The 22957-nt window shown below is 48.0% G+C and overlaps 1 protein-coding gene across 1 annotated transcript in view; it reads right to left on the reverse strand.

Moving 5' to 3' along the window:
- IQSEC3 (IQ motif and Sec7 domain ArfGEF 3) overlaps nt 1-22957 on the reverse strand; it is a 224071-nt gene that overhangs the window by 28256 nt on the left and 172858 nt on the right. Inside the window, exons 4-5 of the mRNA XM_084811717.1 lie at nt 15662-16746; nt 8989-9150 (exon numbers count right to left, since the gene is read on the reverse strand). Of these exons, the coding sequence (XP_084667843.1) occupies nt 8989-9150; nt 15662-16746 (1247 nt within the window). The remainder of the gene's footprint in view (nt 1-8988; nt 9151-15661; nt 16747-22957) is intronic.

Consider the following 22957-nt stretch of genomic DNA (forward strand, 5'->3'; position numbering starts at 1 on the left):
TGGACAGCAAGAAGACCAGCAAACCCTCCAGGAGAATCCATCAGAACAAAGTGCCCCCAATCTAACAAGCAACCTGCTCCCATTCACCAGAATGTCTCTTACATTCAGAAAAATAACCCCTGCTTTGAAAAGCAATTGAAGACGACAGCTGCGTCTGACCTTCCCAGAATCCTTCGACCCGCAGAGCAAACAGCCCACCCCCAGTGATGCTGCCAGCTTGCTCTGTGGTATGAGCCAGCCGCTGTTCTCGATGATGCAGAGCTTGAACCGGGAGAATAGGACATTCTCGAGACAAAGCATAAGGAACAAAAGGTGAACGAAACCAGGGCAAAATAGGTGGACAAGAACAAAACGATGGCATGTAAGGACACACAGGAGGTCGAAGCAAAGCACTCAAAAAAGAGACAGGGTGGTGCAGATATAACACTGCCAATCTCTTAACCGTGGTGACGAGACTGAGAGACGTGTGGCGGGTGTGCCTCTATCTTCCCTCTCCAGCATGTTTCCCCCCTCTGTTCTCATCAGCTGAACTGTGCTTTAGGATTACAGCTGCACTGCTTTTCTAACCGTAGTTCACGTGAACTCAAGTTTCCCATCGCAATGAAGATTTGAAAAGTTGGCGAATGCTGGTGAGGAAAGAACCTGGCAGTGTTCACCAGGGTGAGCACCGCTCCAGATGCAACAATAAACCGTAGCGGAAGCAAACCAGGGATAGGAGGAAGGAATGCGCACCAGAGAAGGGAGGAGAATGTAGGGCGCAAGCTGATCATCTGCTTTCACTTTCTTAACCATGGTTAAAAGATCAGCAGCATTATGTCTGTGCCAGGTCCTGGAATGGATGATCAAAGCTGGGGTTTAATAGGAAAACAAACACCATATTCTTGGAAGTATTGGGGGTTGGGGGGTGAGAGAACTGCAGGAAGCTGCCTTCTATGAGGTCAGACTATTGGTCCGTCTAGCTCAGTATTTATAATGGCTGGCAGCAGCTCTACAGGGTCCTAGCCAGAGTTAAGAACACAAGAGCATAAGAAGAGCCCTGCTGGATCAGGCCAAAGGTCCATCTAGTCCAACATTCTGTTCAGTGGCCAACCAGCTGCCCATGGAAAACCCACAAACAGGACATGAGTGCAGCAGCAGCACCCCACCCATGTTACCCAGCAACTGGCGAAAGAAAAAGACAGACCGCCCTAGGAGTTAAAGCGTTAAGAGATGGGGTCTAGGCAAGACGTGAAACTTTTCTCCAAGGAACCTAAGGTAGTGGGCATGATCCTCCTCCTCTCCCTTTTTATAACAATCCTGTGTGGTAGGTTATGCTGAGAGTCAGTGTCTGGTCCAAAGCCACCCAGTGAGCTTCATGGAAAAGTAGGGACTAGAACCTGGGTCTCCTGAGTCCCAGTCCAACAGTTTAGCTGCTACACCACACCGGCTCTCTAACTGGTTGCCATCACCTGCTACCTGATCCTTTGAACCAGAGGTGCCACGGGTTGGACCTGGGCTCTTCTGCAAGCAAAGCAGGTGCTGTGCCACTGAGTGATGGCCCCCCTCTCATGTGCTAGCCAGGGGTCCCCAACCTTTTGGGCCAGTGGGCACATTTGGAATTTTGAGAGTGTGCCGTGGGCACTCCCACAAAATAGCTGCCATGGTGGGGATGGGGGTGGGCTTGCCTGTTCATAAAACGGTTGCCATGGCGGGCAGCTGGCCACAAAACACTCATTTCCCAGAAGGCACGCTGGCGGGACTGGAAGAAAAGTAACCTGCCCAAGAACCTAGTTACAAGGCTGAGGCCAGGCCTGAGCTCTAAAACACCAAACTACTCTTTTGAACCCAAATAAAGATGGGGCTGGAGGGCAGCATTTTACTGTGCAGCATGCCCAACTCCAAGTTTAAAAAAATATATAGTAAAAAGAAAGAAACTAAAAATCAGGAGCGGCAGGGAGCCTGGCAGGCGCAAAGAGAGATGTCTGTAGGCACCGGTCGGTGCCCATGGGCACCACACTGGGGAGTCCAGAGCTAGCCCATCTAATCTTCTTCAGTCCCCTGGTAGAGTTCCCAAAGTATGACTTTGTAGTGAGCTATCGACTCGCACCCAAAGCCATCTGGAAATTCTCTGCCAGATCATAACATCAGAGCTAAACCAGGGGTTTACAGCAGCTACAGGCCAGGCTGCCCATGGGGCCCAGGATGGAGAACTTCACGCTTCTGTAAAAGGTATTCTGTTATTCATTCCTTGGATTAGATTAATTTAACAAGGCAGCGCTAGGAACAATGCTTCCAGAGCAAATTTCTCACTCCCACGTAACAGTGTCAGGTGATGTTCAAGGGAGGCTAAAGCTAGGCAGACACAGGAAGAAGAATATGTGATTACAATGAAGTACAGATTGTGCGGGGTGCGGGTGGGGTGGGAGGGGAGGGGAACCCCCCACCATGGTGTATTTTGAATACTGTTCATGTGCCATTTGCAAGGCTCACTGCCATCATGTTACATGCAGCTGGGGCAAGTGCATGGCCAGACAAACAGCCAGTTGTGTGTGTGTGGGGGGTCATTATTAAAGAGGGAAAAACAGCGATTTCCAGCAGAAGCGGGTACCATACAGTTTATTCATCAATTGCAGCCTTGCCCAACCTGGCACCCTCCAGATGTGTTGGATTATAACTCACATCATCCCCATCCAGCATGGCTAGCTGTGGGTGCTGGGAGATGTGATTCAACACATCTGGAGAGTGCCATGTTGGGCAAGGCTGATCTACTAGATATCAGCATCTCAGCACAGACACACACAAACCATTCTTTTCCTTTCGTTCTGTGAATTCTTCTGATTAATTTTTGATCATACCAGTGGTTTTATCTGGGAGCCGGTGAAGCCCATGCATCAGCTACTGGAGGAATAAAAGGGTGTGTGTGAATCTATGTTGTGATGCTGTTGTGGCAGTGAAGCCTCACCATGGACAGCAAATGCATCCTAAAAAGGAGGGGACATTATGATATGCAGGGTAGCTGGTTCTTTCCGCACCAGCTGAGAAAAGGGGGATCTCTGATTCCCCCTGCCGAAGTGGGCGGGGATCGCTGACTCCCTTTCTGAAGTCGGACAGCTTCCTCTGACCTCGGACAGGGGAAACCCCAGTATCCTTTGGCCCCTCAGATGATGTCTAGGAGCCATAGAATTGCTCCCTCCATGTGCTTTAAAAATGAAATATCTCTGAGTTGCATACCCCTAAAGTCCCCTTAGTATGCATGCCAAGTTTCAGCTGTCTGGGTTTCATGGTCTTGGAGCTATGGTGCTGACAGATGGAGAGACAGACAGATGAACACAATCTTCTTTTACTATCATCATCACAGGACCTGCCCCTCAGAGCCAGTGTGGCATAGTGGCTAAAGTGTTGGACTGGGAGCCAGGAGATCCGGGTTCTAGTCCCCACTCGGCCACGGAAGCTCACTGGGTGACTCTGGGCCAGTCACAGACTCTCAGCCCAACCCACCTCACAGGGTTCTTGCTGTGAGGATAAAATGGAGGAGGAGGAGGGTTACGTACACCGCGTTGGGTTCCTTAAGGTGGAAAAAAGGGGGGATGTAAATGAAATGAAGGAAGGAAGGAAGGAAGGAAGGAAGGAAGGAAGGAAGGAAGGAAGGATCTAGCAGACAGCAAGGAAGGACAGAGCAGTGGAGGAAAAAGGTAGGGATCAATTTGGCAATGCCAGAACACAAGGGTTGTAAACAGGCGTTTCCAGCCAACTGGAGTCAGGCTGATCTTCTCCACCCTTGGGACGCTAGCAGGGATGGAGCCGAAGCAGCCACCCAGTGGCCCTTGCGGCTTTGGCCTGGGACCGAGACAGAGGGTCCTTCCTCTTCGTTTGGCAGTCACAAGGCAACTGGCAGTCGGGATGGTGTTCTTGCTTTGGGGAAGGCAGGTTAAGCTTTCTTGCACAATCTGCTTTAAGCTCCCCCTTGGGCTGATGGCTGGAGCCAGGCTGGTCTTCTCCTTTCTGGGGGACTTTTTGGGGGAAGGAAGGGGAGCAACCTCCAAGCAGCCCTTGGTCCCCTAGCTGGGTGGCAGGAGATACTTCTCCCTGGCTTCCCACACTGTTGCGCACACACAGTCCTCCCTCTTCCTAGGCTGCCTCTATTGCTTCTGCCCATGTTACTTTTAATTGTGGCGCTTGACACAAAAACATGGGAGGAAACATATCCCTCAGTTTGGACCAGATCGATACGCATGCAGTACATTAAACACACATGCACAAAAAAAGGGGGGGGATCAATATTCAGTTCACTGGTTGCAAGGAATTAAGCCTGAACCTTGAAAATAAGATGCCTGCTTATTGGAACCTGCTGTGATCATCATTTAAGAGTTCAAGTGTAATTTGGTTTTGGTTTCTATAATCTGTAACACTGCAAATCAAGCCCCAAATCCAGGTTTTGCGGTGGAAAGATGGAACATTTACTATTGGCTGGCTGCAGCAGAAAAATATAGAGAGGGGGGCACAAATGGGGCAATGAATTTCTGGGTGGGGAGAGCAGTAAACCATATTTCAAGGGGGAGCTCCATCCACAAGTGAGACATGCATGCATAAGAATGGCAGACTGTTAAGGCATCCTTAAAACAGCGAAATCCACAATGCAAAATGAAATTCCTTGACTAGGATTTGCTCATCTCTCATTGCCTATTACTGCTGACAAAAAGTGCATGTAAAAGGCAGAATATGTTCAGATGCACCCTTGTGCCACAAATTCCATGACTCCCTGGTCAGTTCCTAAGGTCACGACTCCCACCTTCTGCCACATCTACTTACTTATTTATTTAGGGCACAATCCTACGGACTGCACCCTCGCTGCTTGGAAGCCCCTGAACTCAGAGGCTTCCAAGATTTGAATGCCCTACTGGGCTGAAGTCAGCAGGGCGGGAGGAATGGAGGAGGTGATCTTTGCTTCCCCTTCCTCCTTTATTTTTGCTATATGTCCTATATATTTGCTATTCCTCCTATTTATTTTCGCTAGACAAGCTTTTCAGCCCATCTAGAAAGGGTGCTTCAGAGGGGGAGGGAAGGAGGTTGGAGGTGGCTCAGGATGAATTGTATTCTGGCCCCTCTGGTCTCCTCCCCTCCTTGTCTACTGGAATGCCCCCTCCCCCCCCCCAAGGTTGATTATTCAGTGTCAGAGAAGCAGCCAGCCTGGTTCTCTCTGTGCTGGCTGCGAGAGGTTGGGGCTCAGATCCCCAACTCCTCCTTCTGAGCCATCTTATGGTCCTTGGGATGTATGCTGAGACACCATAGGATTGCTCTCCTACTTACCTGCAGAGCCCTCCATGGGTTTACTTACTTACAGAGTAAGTACTTACCTTACTTACAGAGTGAGTACTCGCCTTAGGGTAAATACTTACAGAGTACTTACTTACAGAGTAAGGACCTACCTTAGTTACAGAGTACTTACCTTAACAACCTTACACACAGAGCCCTCCAAGGGCTTACTTACAGAGCCCTCCATTGCTCTCCTACTTACTTACAGACCCCTCTATGGTCAGATCTCCAACTCCTCCTTCTGAGCCATCCTATGGTCCTTGGGATGTAAGCCAAGACACCATAGGATTGCTCTCCTACTTACTTACAGAGCCCTCCATCCTGCAAGCATCTGTCCTATAGGATTGTGCTCTTACTTACTTATTTCTCATCAAATACTAATTATGACCACTAATACAGAAAAGTGCCTTTCCTTGAAGAAACCACAGGAGCTGAGTAATGGGGAGGTGGGGAAGCGACTTGTCTGGGGATGTTGCTTGCCCCTTTAACTTCCCTTTGGCACCACCTATGATGCTTACAAGATCAAGGCTCACTGTGATCTTCTAGGTTCTGTTTTAGGAGATCAGTAAATATTTTGTCTTATTCAGAAAGCAATTAAGGTAAACTGAAAGTATTTATAATTTTTCCATATATAGTTTTGCAAACAACGTGTCGGGCTCTTGGTGCCAGCCCCAGGTTTTGGAGGGCCCTTGGACAAGACACCCTCCATGGCCCCACTCCCTTAACCTTCTCACTGCCACTGTCACCAGCTGCTCTTGCTCCTCATCCGCTTTCTCATCATGGCTCCCACTTGCTTGCTTGAGAGGCAGAGAGCCAGTGAGCAAGTAGGCAGAGGCATCTATGTTCCTCCTTCACACCACCACCATTGTCTGGGGAGAGCAAGAGGCAGGTGAAGAAGCAGGCTGCAATGATGAAGAGGAGGTGCAATGCCAGGCGGCTCTTGTTAGTGGATCGGTCCTGTCTGTCTGTGGTGCAGGCCCTCAGCAAGTGCCCAGCCATGCCTACCCTTGATGCCAGGCCTGAGGACACTAAAAATATAACCAAATTTTAGCAGGTATCTAGGGATGGGCAGTGATCTCTGGGCCTCAAGCACCCCTATTTTGAGCCATGTTTGAAGGCTGCCCTCAAGTCTCCTGTTCTCATGTTTGTTCTGACCCAGGTAGTAGGGATGGCGGAGAATTTCTCCACGAATCTCCGGGAGGCCGAATGCCAACGCATTCGGCCCCCCGAAATTGGTGGTGAAATTCTCCGCCGGCCCCCCGCCCCCCCCCCCCCCGGGATGGGACTTACCTTGTGCGAATGTCCCTCTCGGCGGCGGGTCCTGGCGGCGGTTCGGCGGCAGTTCGGCGGCGGTTCGGCAGGGGCGGCGGCCGGTCTTCTGACCGGCTGCCGCCGCCACCATTGCAAAATAAAAAAGGAAAGTAAAAAAAAAAAAAAGCCACACCCATGATAGGCTATGTAACGATTTACGTAGCCTATCACGGCTAGATTTCCAAAGTCAGCCGTGATAGGCTACGTAAATCGTCACGTAGCCTATCACGGGTGACTCTGGGAAAAAAAAAAAGCGCGTACGCAAATGGCGGCGCCCATGGGGTGCCGCCATTTGCGTTCCTTAGTTTGGCACGTCTTGTCTACATAAAGATTTACGTAGACTACAGCGAAAATAAGGGCAACGCAAATAGTGTTCCCTTATTTTCGCAGTAGTTACTTTGGAAATCTAGCCATGATAGGCTACGTAAATCGTTACGTAGCCTATCACGGGTGTGTGTTGTTGTTGTTTTACTTTCCTTTTTTTTTCGCGGCCGGGTAGATGGGGCGCTCCTCCCCGGCCTGAATTTCGGTGGCGGGCGCCTCCCCCCCGGCCTGAATTTCAGCCGGGCGAGGTGGGGCGCCTCCCCCCCCTCACCTGAACTTCGGGGGGAGAACCGAAGCGCCTCCCCCCCTCCGCGAAGCAAGCTGCGGGACCAGGTAAGTCCCTTACGTCCATCCCTACCAGGTAGGGAAACACGTTATATTTTGTCCTTTCAACTCACTTCTAGCACCTTTGCACAGTATAGTAAGTGTGATTTGGGTTGTACATTGAGCTCAAGATGAAGTAATCATGTGCCTATAAAAAAGGTAAAGGTGTCCCCAACCAGTCGTGTTCGACTCTAGGGTGTGATGCTCATCTCCATTTCTAAGCCGAAGAGCCAGCGCTGTCCAAAGACGCTTCCGTGGTCATGTGGCCAGCATGACTGAACACCAAGGTGCACGGAGAGCTGTTACCTTTCCCGCCGAAGTGGTACCTATTTATCTACTTGCAATTTCTTGCTTTCCAACTGCTAGGTTGGCAGAAAACTGCTAGGTTGGCAGAAAGATAGGTAGGCATGTGCCTATTCGCATAATGATATCCACAACTGCTCAACCCACATTCTCAGTATGACCAAGTGATGATGTGAATGGGCCTTCAGCCAAAGTAATGCACAATATGGTACTGAGAGCTACAGCTGCCCTGGGCTTCAATTCTCTAGGCCGTCTGCATGACCTCTCTGCAGATGATGTCACTGGTATTGATTAGCAATAGGCGAAGTTACTCCAAATGAATCCATTATTTCCTCAGAAAGTAGCAAATTCATCCGTGTAATCTCAAATGAGTGTTCTTCTTTAATTTGAGATCTTGTTCTCTGCATATTAGTTTTGGGGCATGTGCAATATCAAACTGCATCTTGGGAGTTGTAGTTTGGAATTGTGTAGTGCATCATGACATCATGCATCACCATGTTATGTACCCCCTCCTGATTGGTTGTTTCCACATGGCCTTTCTGTGTAATGTTTACCTGCTGTTGTCAATAGGTATATGGAGGAGAGATGCATAGATCAGTATATGGAAGTGTATACAACCTATGTGGAGGTTCCTTCAAACATAATTGGTTTGTGGAACGCAAATGCCTAAAGTGTTGAAGTGACAGCATCACATTTCCTCCTGAAAGAAAAGGGTTAAACCAAGCAACTCAGCACATGCACAGAAGTGGTGTAGTTTAGACACAGTCTGCACATGCTTCAAAGCTTGCAATCTATCCAGAAATTAATAACAAATTCATAAGATAGCCATTCAAGCTCGTTAAAAAGGTAAGCATTATGAATGGGGGTTGGGCTCGATGGCCTTGTAGACCCCTTCCAACCCTACTATTCTATGACTATTCTATGAATGCATGGGTTTTGACTAACGAGCCAACTAATTATGAAATTTGGTGGCATCACTAGTCTTGATTGTGCAATTAGTGCTGAGTTAATGTACAGAAGGAGAACAATAGTGATAGATATTTTCTTAATTGATTTGGGAGTACAGGACTCATAGACACATCCAAGAGGATAGCCCAGGTCCTTGATTCTCAGCCTGTGCATTCCCCCCACCCACAAAAAAAAACACAGTCCCCCTTCCTTGAGTTGTTTCCCATAATTAATTTGTGCAAAGAAATGGCGTGGCCAGCTTTTCCCGCCCACAATGCAATTCTCCTGCTGGTTTTTGTGGGGTTATTCCCAATGTAAACAGGAAGCAGATACATATTTATCTTTCTGAAAGAAGGCTGGGAAGAGGGCAACAAAGTAGCTTCAGAAAAGTGCACACACCATAGCAAACATTCGCAACCATGGTCACAGAGGACGTCGTGGATGCTGGGTGGGAGGAAGCATGGGGTGGGACAGGAAGACACTTACTCTAGAACGTCCCGATTGAACTGTTTCTTGCTGTTTCCCAGGAATTCCCCAATCATCTGCCGGCTGAGTCCCTTGCGCTGCAACAGGAAATGTGCCACTCCGATTGGTGTGTCTGGGATGAAGCCCCGAGAGATCAGGAACTGGATCCCCTTGTCTGGATTTCTGGAAAGGGAAGGGAGGTAAGGATGAGCCGTGTATTTACTCCAGTGCTAGAGCAGGGGTGCAGAGCCTCAGGTCCAGGGGCCAAACTTGGCACTATGGAGTTTCCCAGATGGCCACGCCCCCTTTCCCTCAACCACTGATCATTTGGTGGTTTCCTGACTTTTGTGCAGTTTTCCCCATTCTGAAAGATTGAAATGCCTCTCCTAAGGCTTAGTTACTAGAAGTCAGAGCTTTAAGCTCAAATATGCTGCTTATTTGTGGATCTGCCCCTTTTGCCCCTGGCCCCACCCACCACTGGAACGCAGCCCCTAAGAATTTCCTGGAAATGGAATTTGGCTGAAAGAGGTTCAACACCCCTGGCTTAGAAGAAGCAGGCCTCTTGTAGGGATGGCTCAACTCACCCCTGCCTGCACCACGTGCTGCTCGCCAGATCCCAGCCGGCCGCCCAACCCTGTTTGCTGTATGTAGCAAGTGGCTGCATGATCCGTGGGCACCCAACGAGCAGGGAGCACTGCCCCGCTGCTCCGCCGAGCTGCCATTTGGCAGAAAATGTCGGCTCATCCTTTTACATGTAGGGCCCTTATGTGCAAATGGTGGCCATCAATAGGCCCCGTTTATGCAAAATTTAGACCATTTACAACTATAATTTTGCATAAATGGGCCTATTTACAGCTGCCATTTGCACAAAAGGGCTTTTTGTGTAAAAGGATGAACCTCCATTTTCTGCAAAATGGCAGCTCAGATGAGCAGCATGGACCACTGCGTTTGCCCGACTTGGCACATGCCGAGTCAGGTAAGCATGGGGGTCCACAGACTAGCATTTGGGGGGCCAAGCTGGCAAGAAATCACCAAGCCTCGAGCCTCAACTAGACAAACTGATGAGACAGTTGTAGTTACTCCTGCCTTGGTTAAGACCACTCTCCTCCTCACTTCCATAGCTGTCTTCATCTGCAGCCATTTTACCAGACTGCCTTAGAAGAGGTGAGAAAGCAAAAGCCCCCTATCAGCCTGCCGTTTTGGCTCCTCCTCTCCCAGAAGTGCATCCTGCAGTAGCCACCCTACCTGGTCATTATATCACTCCATGATATAATTGTATGAGGGTCAGTACCTGACTTTGCTTATTTTCTTGTTTCCTCCCCATCATCCCCCTGCTCCTTTTTGTAACATGTCTCTTAAGACTGTAAACTATTGTTTTAAACTGTAAACTGCCTTGAGTTATTAGACAGAAAGGTGGAATAGAAATAAATACATGACTGACTGACTGACAGTGATGTGGGGTTTTGTTTGTAGTATCAAAATGGCCATCCTACAAAATCACAGCAATAAAAACGTGAAGCAAGGCCCTAATATGAGGTCTGCCTGATTGTGTTTGAAGGTTTGTCACCAATAACTTTCTGTTTATTTTGTATTATTTATTAGTTACATTGATATCCTACCATTCCCCCAAGGCTGTGTACATGATCCTCCTCCTTTCCATTTTATCCTCACAACAACCCTGTGAGGTAGGTTAGGCTGACAGTCAGTGACTGGCCCAAAGTCACCCAGTGAACTTCATGGCCAACCAAGTGGGGACTGGGCATTCAGATCTCCTGAGTCCCAGTCTAGCACTCTAACCACTACACAACCCTAGCTTCTAAAAGACATTAACTCTCTCAATGGCTCAGTTCAGATGTAATGGATCCCCCTTCAAAAAATAATCATCCTCTGTTACTGTGAGCAAGCCAGTGTGCTAATGCCCACAACTGGATTGTGCCCACTTGGCTCCTTCTACCAGCAGGAGTAGCTAAACAAGCCAGGGACTCTCCATCCCAGGCTTAGTTAGAGTGATATCCAAATGGGAAATGTGGCTCGTCTCTCCCCTGTCAAGCCAGCAGTGGAGACTGGTGGCTCTGATGTCAGTAGGGCGGTGAATCCACTCCACACCTTGGAGAGCTCCTTTAGAGTTCTGACTCGTTCTGACTGAAACCCGGAGTGGATTCACTGCCCCTCTGACCCCAGAGCCACCAGCCTCCATGGCAAGCCAGAATCATAAACCAAGGCTTTTTCTTGGGTTATGGCTTTGGCTGGTCAGGAGAGAGACAGGCCCGAGTTCCCAGTTTGGGTATCATGATAACTAAGCCAGGTGTGGAGAGTCCCTGGCTTGACTGGCTGCTTCCACAGGCAGGGGCTACGGGTTACCGTGCAAACCAGTGAGACCCCAATGATCAACCATAGCTTCTGTTTATTGCTATTTGAAGCTGAATTTGTCTATAGTACCATTTGCATGTCTAGGCACAGCCCAGCTACGTGCAACAGCTACTGGGGAGGTTACCATCCGGTAATATTTTCCTAATATCCCTTAAGCACTCTGCACAACGTGATTTACACCACATGGGACATGGCCCTTTGTTGTTTCTGGACTGAGCTGGCAATATTTCCTCTTTTCCTGAGGAGCTAAGCAAGTTTGGCTGGATGCTGTGGAATTCCTTCAGCTCTCCTGGCTTTCCCTCCGCCTACAGAGATGGCCGCCCACACAAATGCCGCTATTAGAGCAACACTGCATAATGAGGCTTTCTCCATTCCAGGAATTCCACCCACTCGCCGTAGAATGTGCTGCTGTTTGAAGTGCTGAGTCACAAATGCATTCCATCAATTCGCAGGAGAGTGTCACAATTCAGAATATTATTCAATAATTGCTCATAGGGGAGTTACATGATTGAAGTCATGGAGAATAAGGCCACATCGAAGACCTCTTGGGCCACATAGGCCTGATTTTGTATTGGGCAGCAGTTACGATACTGTAGGTAAACCGCTGCTGTTATTAAATCCTGTCAGGAAGGTTTATATAACCAAGCATCTTATCATTTATTAGTGGTAGCAATAACGGTTGTTTTTCTGTGGGGAGCACTTCCTGTAAGTGAAGGCTCATGCACACAGTGAGAAGGAATAGCATTCAAGCCATTTGGCAACCAGAAGTCATTATTTTTTATTATCACGAAGGGTTTTGTACAAGAGGTAATTAATTCCACTGGGGAATTAATAATAAATGTGTGTGTGCATGTGGAACAGCAGGGTAGCATATCACCAGCTCTACACACTTACCACAAATAATTCTTTGCCTCTATGTGAATAAGCCTTAGGTCAAGTCAGTGACCAACGTAAACTAAAGTTGCTATCATTTGGATTTTAAAATTAATCCATTTGTTGTGTTTTGTTTTCTGTTCATTTTGGGAGTGGGCAGGCTGCAACATTCTGACAGGCTTAATTTTTTTTAGCCTTTGCATGCTAATGAATTAAAACATGTACTTATTACAATTCCTCTGAAGATCTCAGAGCAACTTTGTGATCTGGGGCTGCCCCTCTGCCACTGTGGTGCCCCAAATAATAACCACAGACCCAGAAAGAATAAGACTAAAAAAGGCTGTTTATTCGGTACAGGATACAGATAAGTCACCAGGAAAGTCACAGAGCAGGGATTGGGAACCTCCAGTCCATGAGCTAATCTGGCCTGTGGAGGGGCCCTAGGACGAGAGATATTTCTCTGTGGGGTGGCAGGGGACGGGGTGGTAACACACACACACACACACACACCCCTCTACTCTCCCACAGGTCACTTGCCATATGAAAATGGACCAGGGATTGCCGAGGCCCAGAGAATGGTCTGGTTGCCTGTCATGTGGTTTTCCTGTAGTGGCCTGGATGAGAGCCTGGATAACATATGCATTAACAGTTTAAGAGAGCAAACCTATAGTCCCTGGGCGAGCGTCCCAGAGACCATAGGATAGTTTGGATTCACCCCTCTGAGGCTGGAGACAGTGCTCCGACCTTGGAAGGGGGAGTCTAAGATCTGAGCACCTTCCGCTGACCCCCTAGCAGCAGGCATGGAGAGAACTGCACCGGCTGCCTCTCCGAGGTCAGAAACCCAACCTCGGAAAGGGGGAAAAGGGGGCATTCTGGTGGGTGGGGAGGGGAGGACACCAGAGAGGCCACGATATGATTTATCCTGAGCCTCCTCCAGCCTTCTTCCCTCCCCCTCAGAACCACTTCGCTAGATGGGCTGAAGAGCCTGTCTAGCGAAAAAGCAAAAAATGGAGGGTGGGGAGGCATGGATCGTGTCTTCTGCTGCTTCTGCTCTGCTGGCTTCAGCCTGGCAGGCCATAGGAATCTCAGAAGCCCCTGAGTTGGGGTATGAGAGACAGTGTAATTCTGGGTTCAAATCCCCACTCAGTTAGGAAGCTCACTAGATGACTCAGAATCAGTCACATTCTCTCAGCCTGACCTACCTCACCCTCACAGGAGCATTGTGAAGATAAAATGGGATAAACTCCCATATACACTGCCTTGACCTCCTTGGAGGAACGGCGGGATAAAAAATGTGTTTCAAGTTCTTTATTGGTATTAATGTTTGAGTCAATAAAACAAGCCATCTCAGAGATGCCTCATCTGCTATTACCATCTAATGAATGTAATAATAACCAGCTACAGAAGGACATGATGCAGCTTTATAAGGGCAAATTACAATATTCCCCTACAGCAGGGGTGGGCAACTTGTAGCCCTCTGCCTAATTTTAAAAGCCCTCTGCAAGCGATCAGTTCACATCTCTGGCAAGAATGATCTGTCTCTTCCCCAGCAATTCAGACAGGTGGGGAAGAAAAAGGTGAGAGGGAGAGATGTGGGTATTGGAGGGAGAGAGAGAGAGAGAGAGAGAGAGAGAGAGAGAGAGAGGTGATGGCCTTGCCTGCTTTTGCCTCTGGCCCTCCATCCACCACTGACTTCACCACCCTCCCCACAGTCACCGCTATGTAGCCCCCAGCTGATTTCCCCAGGAGCAATGCAGCCTTTGGTAGAAATAACTTTCCCCCACCCCCACCTTAAGGTAAGGATGACTGTCGTTTGCACATCTGGCCCTTTGGGGGCCTGATGGATTCCCACTGCTGGCCGGGCTTAGCTTGCATTTTTGAGCCAAGCTGTGGGTTTTTTTCTGAAATCCAGAAACTTTTCTCAGGGGTGGGGGGTGGGGAGGGAAGTTGTACATAGAAATTTGCGGGATTTGCCTGATTTCGGCTGTAATTTGTACAGAATCCTATTTACAAGCCCCCCCCCCCCCGCCACCGCCGCCAGGAAAATCCATGAGCTGACCCAACTCGATGTAGATCAAGTTGGGCCAGTTTGTGGAGAAGTGACTTGAATTCTGGGGAGCTGAGCTGATGAGAGCTCAGCAAGCTCTGATGTCAGGATTGATTCTGAGCACAGGGAGAGAGTTAGCAGCTCAGATTCAGAAGAGGAGCAGCCAGAACCAGGGGATGAACTTCCCCAGGCCAGTTCAGATAAGGGTAGGCATGCTTCTCGGGTTACTACTTACCAAATGGCTGGGCCTGAAGCCTCCTCCCTTGCCCCCCTCTGTGAGAAGCCAAGAGAAGGAGGAGGAGAGTGGGGGCTGTGACCTAAGAGATGCTAGACTGCGGTACAGAGCTAAGAGGGAAACGTCAGGGGCGGAGCTCAGACGGTTGACCCGGTTAGCAATGCACGAGAGGCAACGTAGGGAAGCATCACTGGACGGGCAGGGCATCCCTCCCTAAGTTAATCTAGCCAGCAGGCCTCACTTCAAACTGCAGGCAAATGGGTGTTCCCATTTGAATCCCCCGGAGGCATTCCTTTGTAGCCTGGGAGTCTTCATAGAATAGTATCATTAGGGTTGGAAGGGGCCTACAAAACCATCAAGTCCAACCCTCTTTGAGGATTTGCATCTGTAATGAACCTGTTGATAATGAATTAAAGTTCTGAGACTGAAGCCTCTCTATTTGTGTGTGTGTGTGTGTGTGCGCGCGCGCGTGCACGAGGGGGCCCAAGGGAAACATGACCCATCCCCCAGAAGGATTCCTCCGACATCCCTACCCTAAGGTATACTGAGGATCATGCTGAGGGCTGATAGAACAGATCCAAAATGTCTTTTAGAGAACCGGGCCCATTTCTACAAACCCCAAATGGAATGGTTTTTGCCCTCCTCTGATTCTGCTTTTCAGGCTGCTGTGCCTGCCTCTGCTTTTTTCCATGCCTACATCTGTTCTTCACAGAACACTGGCCTTAGCTTAGGGCAGAACTCTTCCAAGCCCACCAAAAAAAACCCTGCAGACACAATGTTCAGGCCAGAGCGGTAAATCTTGGTACAGAGCACATGAAAATGGAGGCCATTAAAACAAACAAACAAACAAACCCACAGATGGTAATTGGGATATTTATCCCTCATTCTCACACACTCCTATCTGGATTGCAGCCAGAGAACTGTATCCGGCACTCTGGATGCTAACCAGGTGGACACAGATTCTTTCTTTCCCCATCTCCGGCAGAGCTTCAATGCAGTAGTCTGACTATAACATAATTGGTGTGTTGGTCCCTAGATGGCTGAACCCCTAAACCCAAAAACAATGTGTCTGGGATGAGACTAACCTAATTGTTTGTGAGAGCCTATTGTTGTCATGGATTGAGCAAAGCCATGAAGGATTAAAAGATTTGTGATTATTAGCCACTTACATGTTGAAGAGGTTTAGCCCGATGCGGTAGAGCCGCTTCCTCATGGTGTCTGTGGAAAGAGTAGGTGATTTGCAGCTGGCCGGATTCTCACAGTGGTACCGTGGAAGGCTCAGGATCATGGCCTGGAGGGCCTCCTTTGAAGATAACTCTGAGGCAGACTTGGCCGAGGTGGAGGTGCTGCTACTGCTCAGTTGCTCTGAATTGTCTACAGTTTCCACCTCTGAGCCCTTGCTCTGTCCAGTCTCATTGTTCGAGCCAAACGCACGCTTCATTTGGTCTTGCTCAGCCTCCCCTTCCCCCAATCCATTGGTGTTAACATTTCCCTCAGCTACTGGATGACTATTCCGGAGGCATCCAGACTCAGGCTGCCCTTCTGGGGCAGCTGGAGACTCTTGGCCCTCTTTCCCCCCTTCCTCTAGGATTTCTTCTATTTTGGCAGCTTGAGAAATCCCAGCCTGGGTGCTGTTGGCGAGGCAGTTGGCCATCGACACCGAGGTAGATGAGGAGACAGAGATGTTCTTGTTATCAATCTGGACCGTGACATCTCTGAAGGCCATCATGAGGGTGCTGCTACTCTTTGGCAGTGTATCTGGCAGCAGTCCTTCCTCTTTCTGTTGGTCCTTCAGTTCAGCTTCCAAGTTTTGGTTTGGTTGCATTGAGCTGGTGCTGAACGTCTCTCTGATCTGATAGGAGCTGCCATCTTGAAGGGAACACATAGTCTTCAGGCTCCACGTACTGAGGGCATCGTCGATAGATTTGGCCAAAGACTGGACCTGCTCAGTGAAAGAGTCTTCCAGTTCAGTCAGTGCCCCACTAATTGTGGCTGGCAAAGATGGCGATCTCACCAAGGGGATGCCAACAAAGTTATATCCTTCCACGAGGGCTTTCTCAGCAGAAAAGCTTTCAGAGTTTTGGACTCGGACTTTCCTCAGGGAAATCCGCCGGGGCATGCGGCTCTCCAGGAGTGAGTTCCGTATCTTCTCAAAGTTTTTGCTGAGCTGGTACTGGCGGAAGGCCGTCTGGATTGTGCAGGCTGCCCTCCGGGAGACCAGGTGGCCACCGTATTTGTGCTCTAGCATTTCGATCTGAAAACACATACAAACAGGATTTTAAACATTGATTTCAGAAGAGTTTCCATGACCTCAATTTACAAGATGATGACTTTCTAATGGGACTTTCAGGGAGTCAATACTGCATTGTGGTGGTGTTGTTTTCCTTCCTACGGTGTTCTGAAAACTATCTCCTTTGCTCACAACAGAATGATTTCCTTTCATTGCAGTGTCAACATCTAACTAGAACCAGGGAATGGAATGGACAATATCCCCCTCCTGCAAAATCTGGACCATCATGTGTAGGGCAGTGAATGCCCTAGGATGACCACACATGCATTGCCAAAAAAGAGGGCATGCACCACTGACAAAGAGGGGAAAAAGGATGCTGATTTCTATACAATTTGCATATGCTAACTGATAGTCATAAATGAAAATTTAGAGATAGTTGCTATATAATTTTAATAAAAATACAATACATCTCACCATGGCAGAGAAGACTGTAATGATGAGGTGATCTCTTGTATGTCTGCTCAGTCTGCTGTCCAGGTGCTAACTGTAGATGGGCAACTTCAAGGCCCCTGCTCTCCTTTCTTATGGTTCAGATTTGGACTGGACAGTCTTTCAAATAGAGAACTGTCCTCCAAGAGCCCTTTAAATAGAGGACTGCCCTCTGTGAAGTAGGATACATGGCCACCCTGGAGTGTGCGCAGCTCTTCCCTGTTCAGCTGGTGCAGCAGCCCACCTCTGCAGTCCCCACATGAACACCCAGGGACAGAATGTCCAAATGCTGCTGTTGAACTGCACACACGTGGGCAGCATTTGGACATCCCATCTCCACATGTGCATTTGGGGCTGGCAGAAGTGGGAGCTGGTGTACTGGGTAGGTAGAAAGGAGCTGCACATACACACTCCCCTCCACGTGATGGGCCAGATCAAGGGAGGTGTATAATTTGAACCAGCCCTAGGTGTCTGCATATTCCAGGATCCTTGCTGTATTGTTTAGAAGTATTTATTACATTTTGGTTTAGCATAATCCCAACTTCTATGGGTAGACAATATATTTGAAGAAGGGGGAGGAGGAGGAGGAGGAGGAGGAGAGGTGTTCAAAGTTCAGGCATGACAAGCACTAAACTCTATCATATAATGACAGATGAAGCAAGGTCTTCCAATACTTGCAAAAGATACTTAGGCTCATGTTCTGGAAAGTGTTCAGGTCCTGAAGCTGTAGGATTGTGAGCAGCCACCTAGAATAAGTCTTTATATCAACCTTCCCCAACCTGGTGGCTTCCAGATGATTTGGACTACAGCTCCCAGTATTCCTGACCATTGGCCAGGAATAGGTTGGGGAAGGCTACTCTATGTGCAAGAAATGTTGTAACTTGGGGCACCGATGGCATTACTAAAAGGGTGCTGTCTGAAAGTTCACAATGGAATGTAAGAGAGAAGGCAGTCTCTTAGGTATAAGTGGGGCTCAAGCCCTTTAAGCCTTTATTGGTCAAAACCAGCATGCTCCAAAGACAAGAAGAAGCAAGTGTGTGCCAGCCAGCACTGGAGCAATGCTACAATGAGCTTGAGTCTACAAATCTCTGAATGATCTAGGATCAGGTTATGTGGTCCATGTGCTCTTACTATCCTATCTGAATATTAAGATATACTTCAGAGGCTCTGTTCTCTGGTCCACCATTAGTAAAGATTAGAAACTCATATACTAACATGTGATCTTATGCCTTTGTTGTCAGAAGTAAGGCCCACTAAATCAATGGGAATGATTCCTTGGTAAGTTTGCTTAAGACTAAGACATCACAGAGCAGTGGTAGGCACCCTAGTACACTCCAGATGTTTTAGACCACAACTCTCATAATCCCCAACCATTAGCCACCTGATGGGAGCTGTAGTCAAAAACATCTGGAGGGCACCAGGTTGCCTACCCCTATAATAGAGCAAGGCTCTTAAGGGGTGGAAGTTTGATTAAACTATGTTATTCATAAAGCTCCCAATGGAGGTGAGGTTCTAATACAATTATATTTGATCAACACCTTCCCAAATAGCCCTTAAGTCTCTCACAGGATAGGGCCATTTATGAAAAATTCTACTTCTAGATCTAATTCATTTTCACTTATTTGCCTATTAATTAGCAGTGGGGTAAAAAACCATCAACTAGGGAAGAAAAGAATGACTTTGTGTCCCCCACTCTTCCAAAAGTTCTGACAATTTGATGTTAATAGGTGAGATAAGTCACAAGTAATATATGTCAAGAGGAGTGAGATTATAAAAGAGCCCCAGCTGGGCTGGTTAATGATACATGCATTGTGAAAAACCACCAAACTGGGCATCTGACACCAGCAGTTTCTTTGCCTGAACATTGTGCCTAGTTTCTTAGAAGAGTCCTTGTACAAATGGTTTCCTTCTTGTTACTTTGCTGATAAAAGCTTTACAAGTGGAACACTGGAGGGTGGTTTCTGTGAACCCCATATATCATCCCACCTTTGGTCCCAAAGAATGATCATTAGGAGACAATGGCGATGGTGATGTGGAGGATGAATGGCGATGGTGAAGAAAGCTGAAAGGATGAACACTAATTATCCCCACAGAGATTTACAGCTGGGGCAGGTTGCCACTTCTGCCTGATAAAAAGCTTTCTTCTTCAAAGTTCTAGTGGAAGCTGGTATTTGTCAATTGACAATGACAAGTGAGAGGACTGGAGAAGGAGAGCCAAGTGGTAGTCAGCTTCGCATTAATGAGCAGATGGCCATATGGATATTAAACTGACCATGCTGACATAGGAGCATCAGCCACTCCCCCCCCTTCCTAATTATGCAATTATTTAAAACATCTGCTTAAGGATAAGAATCTTACAGCATGAGACTAATGTTACTCTCAAGAAATGTTTAGTGGATTCCCAACCCTATTGTCTGCCCAAATTATCTGGTTCAATGGATGTACAAGAAATTCATTTCAGTTTGCAAATCACTCAGGAGTGCCCTGTTTGCAACCCTGAATGCAAACAGCAGCACTGGTTTGCTGAAAATGTTTGCAAATTCCCAAACTTGCATTCGCATTCAAAAGAATGTGCACTTTAAAGGATGTGCACTTTTTAAAAATGCACACTTTAAAAAAGGTATGCTTTTGAAAATTCACATTTTCATCCTTTAATCAATGGAGGAAAAATGCACACTTTTGAAAAAGGCATACTTTTCCTGTTCAAATGAACTGACAAAACAGATTGCAAACAAGAGTGGGAGTGAGCTGAACTAAGTTTGGAAAATTTTGTCAAGCTTGAGCATCCCTGGTTCTCCCAACCCTATTTGGTTCCTGCCATTGTATGTATATATCTAGCTATATATCTATATCAGTACCTATACCTATACCTATATCTATATATCCTGCTTCACTATGGTCTTGGAATTTTCTTCCTCTTGTCTATCAGCAGCTACTAGAAGGAGAGACAGGCACCCCGATTCCACAAGGGACATGTTCCTTCCACATATGCAGCTGATGAAACTGTAAATGTGTATCCGGATGTGCATGTCTGTGTATCACAGTGCTCAACCAGGCCCCACTGAACTGGCCAGATGCGTTTTTTGATGCACCTCCCTATCTAGGAGCAATAGTTGGTTGCAACTACCGTAGCTCAACTACAGTAGCTAAAGCACACAATGCAAATCTAACATGCCTCCCTGCCCCACATTTCCTTTTGGAATTCTTAAGGTGCAATCCTAACTAGATAGGCGGCCACCTCTGAACTTGGAGGGGACCGCCTATCCAAAGCAAGGCAGGAGAGAGGCACGGGGGGGGGGGGATAGTTCCCTCCGCGCCTCTCCTGCCTTGCTATTTTTCGCTAGGCAGCCATTTTCAGCTGTCTAGTGGGGGGGGGGGCAACCGGGAGAGGAAGCTGCCATACGACCCATTGGGTGTGTCGTACGCACAACTCCACTCTCCCCACCCCGGAACACCCCCGCTCAGCCCCTTTCCAGTCGCTCTGCGCTCCTCTTACGAGTGCGGAGGACGGGGCTTCTCTGCACTGCCCCTGAGGCAGTGCAGACGAGGGGGGCGGTCGGTTTTCTGGGAACCGACCTCGGAGCGCGGGCTCTGAGCTCGGTTCCTGGAAATGAGCATATCCTATGGCCCACTAGACAGTGTCTAGCGGCCATAGGATTGCTCCCTTAGTGGGTGGATTTTGTTCATGCTTGCCATAGGCATTGCCCACCTATGCTGAGAGTCTGTCTTTGCATAATTAAGGAATCTCTCTTTCCAGCACATGTATCCAAGAGCAATTAGGACTGACCTGTCTCTGCCTGCCATGTGAACAGAGGGCACTACTCTAATGAACAACCTAATACTGCAAACTCATTTTAGGCAGCATATGAGGTGGATGGCAGAAGCAGAAAGTTTAGGATGAATTCAGATAACAATTTTTAAAAATATATGCTGAAGTTGACATGTTGCCTTTTTTTCCAGAAATGCTGAGATGCTGGACTGGTCTTATGAACGCTTCAACACACGTCCAGATTGCAGTTTCTAAAATCTGTTGACTTGAAAAATAGATTGAATCACATCTGGTGATTCACAAACCTGGTGAGCCACAAACAGTTCATATGTGTAGGGGCCTTCCCATGACCGATTCAGCTTGATCAAATTCACTAGAAGCACCAAGTTTAAAGCTGCCTCCGACACTTCAAAAAGTGGGTATGTGCACTGGCCTTTAAGTATGTAGCCTGTAGGGCAAAATTGCAAGCCGATTTTGTCCAGTATGATGCACCTATAGTATCAGTGCAGCAGACTGAATCTGTACATTAAAACCGAAGCTCTGGACTTTTGTGCAAATGTTCAGAGACCTGGGGATATAAAATCATGTAGGTGTAGTGAAATGCCCCTCCTGCACTTTTGGGACAAATAGCTTCAGGGAGTAATTTTGGGCAGGAAAATGATATGGGGGGAAGAGTTAAGCTTTCCTCCCCCACCCCCAATGCCATAGACCAGGGGTGAGGAACCTCTCTCAGTCTGGGGACCAAATTTAATTTGGGGGAAGCTCTCAGGGGACGTATTCTAGTGGTGGGCATAGGAACATAGGAAGCTGCCTTATACTGGGTCAGACCATGGGTCCATCTAGCCCAGTATTGTCGACACTGACTGGCAGCAGCTCTCAAGGGTTTCAGGCAGGAACCTTCCCTCACCTTACCTGGAGAAGCCGGGGATCGAACCTGGGACCTTCTGCATGCAAAGCATGTGCTCTATCACACGGAGCTACGCTCCCTAAAGCAAAAGGGGTGGGGCCCAAAAGACAAAATATGCCAGCATATTGTAGCTTCAGACTCTTACTGACAGTAACCAAGCCATATGAGAGACATTTCAACCTTTTTAGAAGGGGGGGGGACTGCACAAAAGCTGGGAAACCACCAAATGATTGGTGGTTGGGGGAAAGGGGGCGGAGCCTGAGGAAGGGGGCATAGCCATCTGGGGAACTATGAAGTGTGGGGGGGGGACTGAGACCCCAGAAGGGCAGGATTTGGCCCTTGGGCCTGGGGTTCCCCACCCCTGCCATCGTCACAGGGGCTTCCAATAGTTGCTTTTGCTAAAGAAAGAGAAGCTAGTTATAAATACATTCTTTAGTTTGACAAACAGCCCTGAAGACCGTACTTACAGCCTTGTTGTAACAAAGCTGGGTAAAGCATACATTGCTGTTAGTCAAGCTCAAAATTGTGTCCGTGATACAGCATGGCACCACCAGCTATGTAATTACCCGAGGCTTCTAATAGAGCAACAGCTTTTTTGTGGGGGGGTGCAATCTTTCAAACTCTCACATTAGACGTTGTGAGATGTAATGATTCACTTGAAATAAAAGGGGAAATTGGTCTTCATCATACTGCAGTGCACAAATCGGTAGACTTAATATGACACCATGACAGTGAGACTAGATTAAATAGGGTGAGCAACCTGCTTGCATCGTGCGGATTTCCAATATCCTTTCCTATCGGAACAGACAGCGTTTTCTGCAGAATGATGATGGAACTCGTCAACGGTCTTTGCCAGCTGGGGCAGGAAGCAACTCGCTATGTGCTGGCCCCAACCTGTGCTGTGAGTTGGCTCCAATGGGATGAGAAACTTTCCACAGCGATGCCAATCCCTGCAGCAAAGTAACATATAGAACAGCTACCAGCACGACCCATGCGAGGTATTTCTTGCTGAACTGAACCACTTTAGAGAGAAGGATGTGCAGGGTAGGGATATATGAGGATTTCATTTT

Source organism: Heloderma suspectum, chromosome 7 (assembly GCF_057233095.1).
Source record: "Heloderma suspectum isolate Gila_16-S chromosome 7, 16-S_ref, whole genome shotgun sequence".
Taxonomy (NCBI): domain Eukaryota; kingdom Metazoa; phylum Chordata; class Lepidosauria; order Squamata; family Helodermatidae; genus Heloderma; species Heloderma suspectum.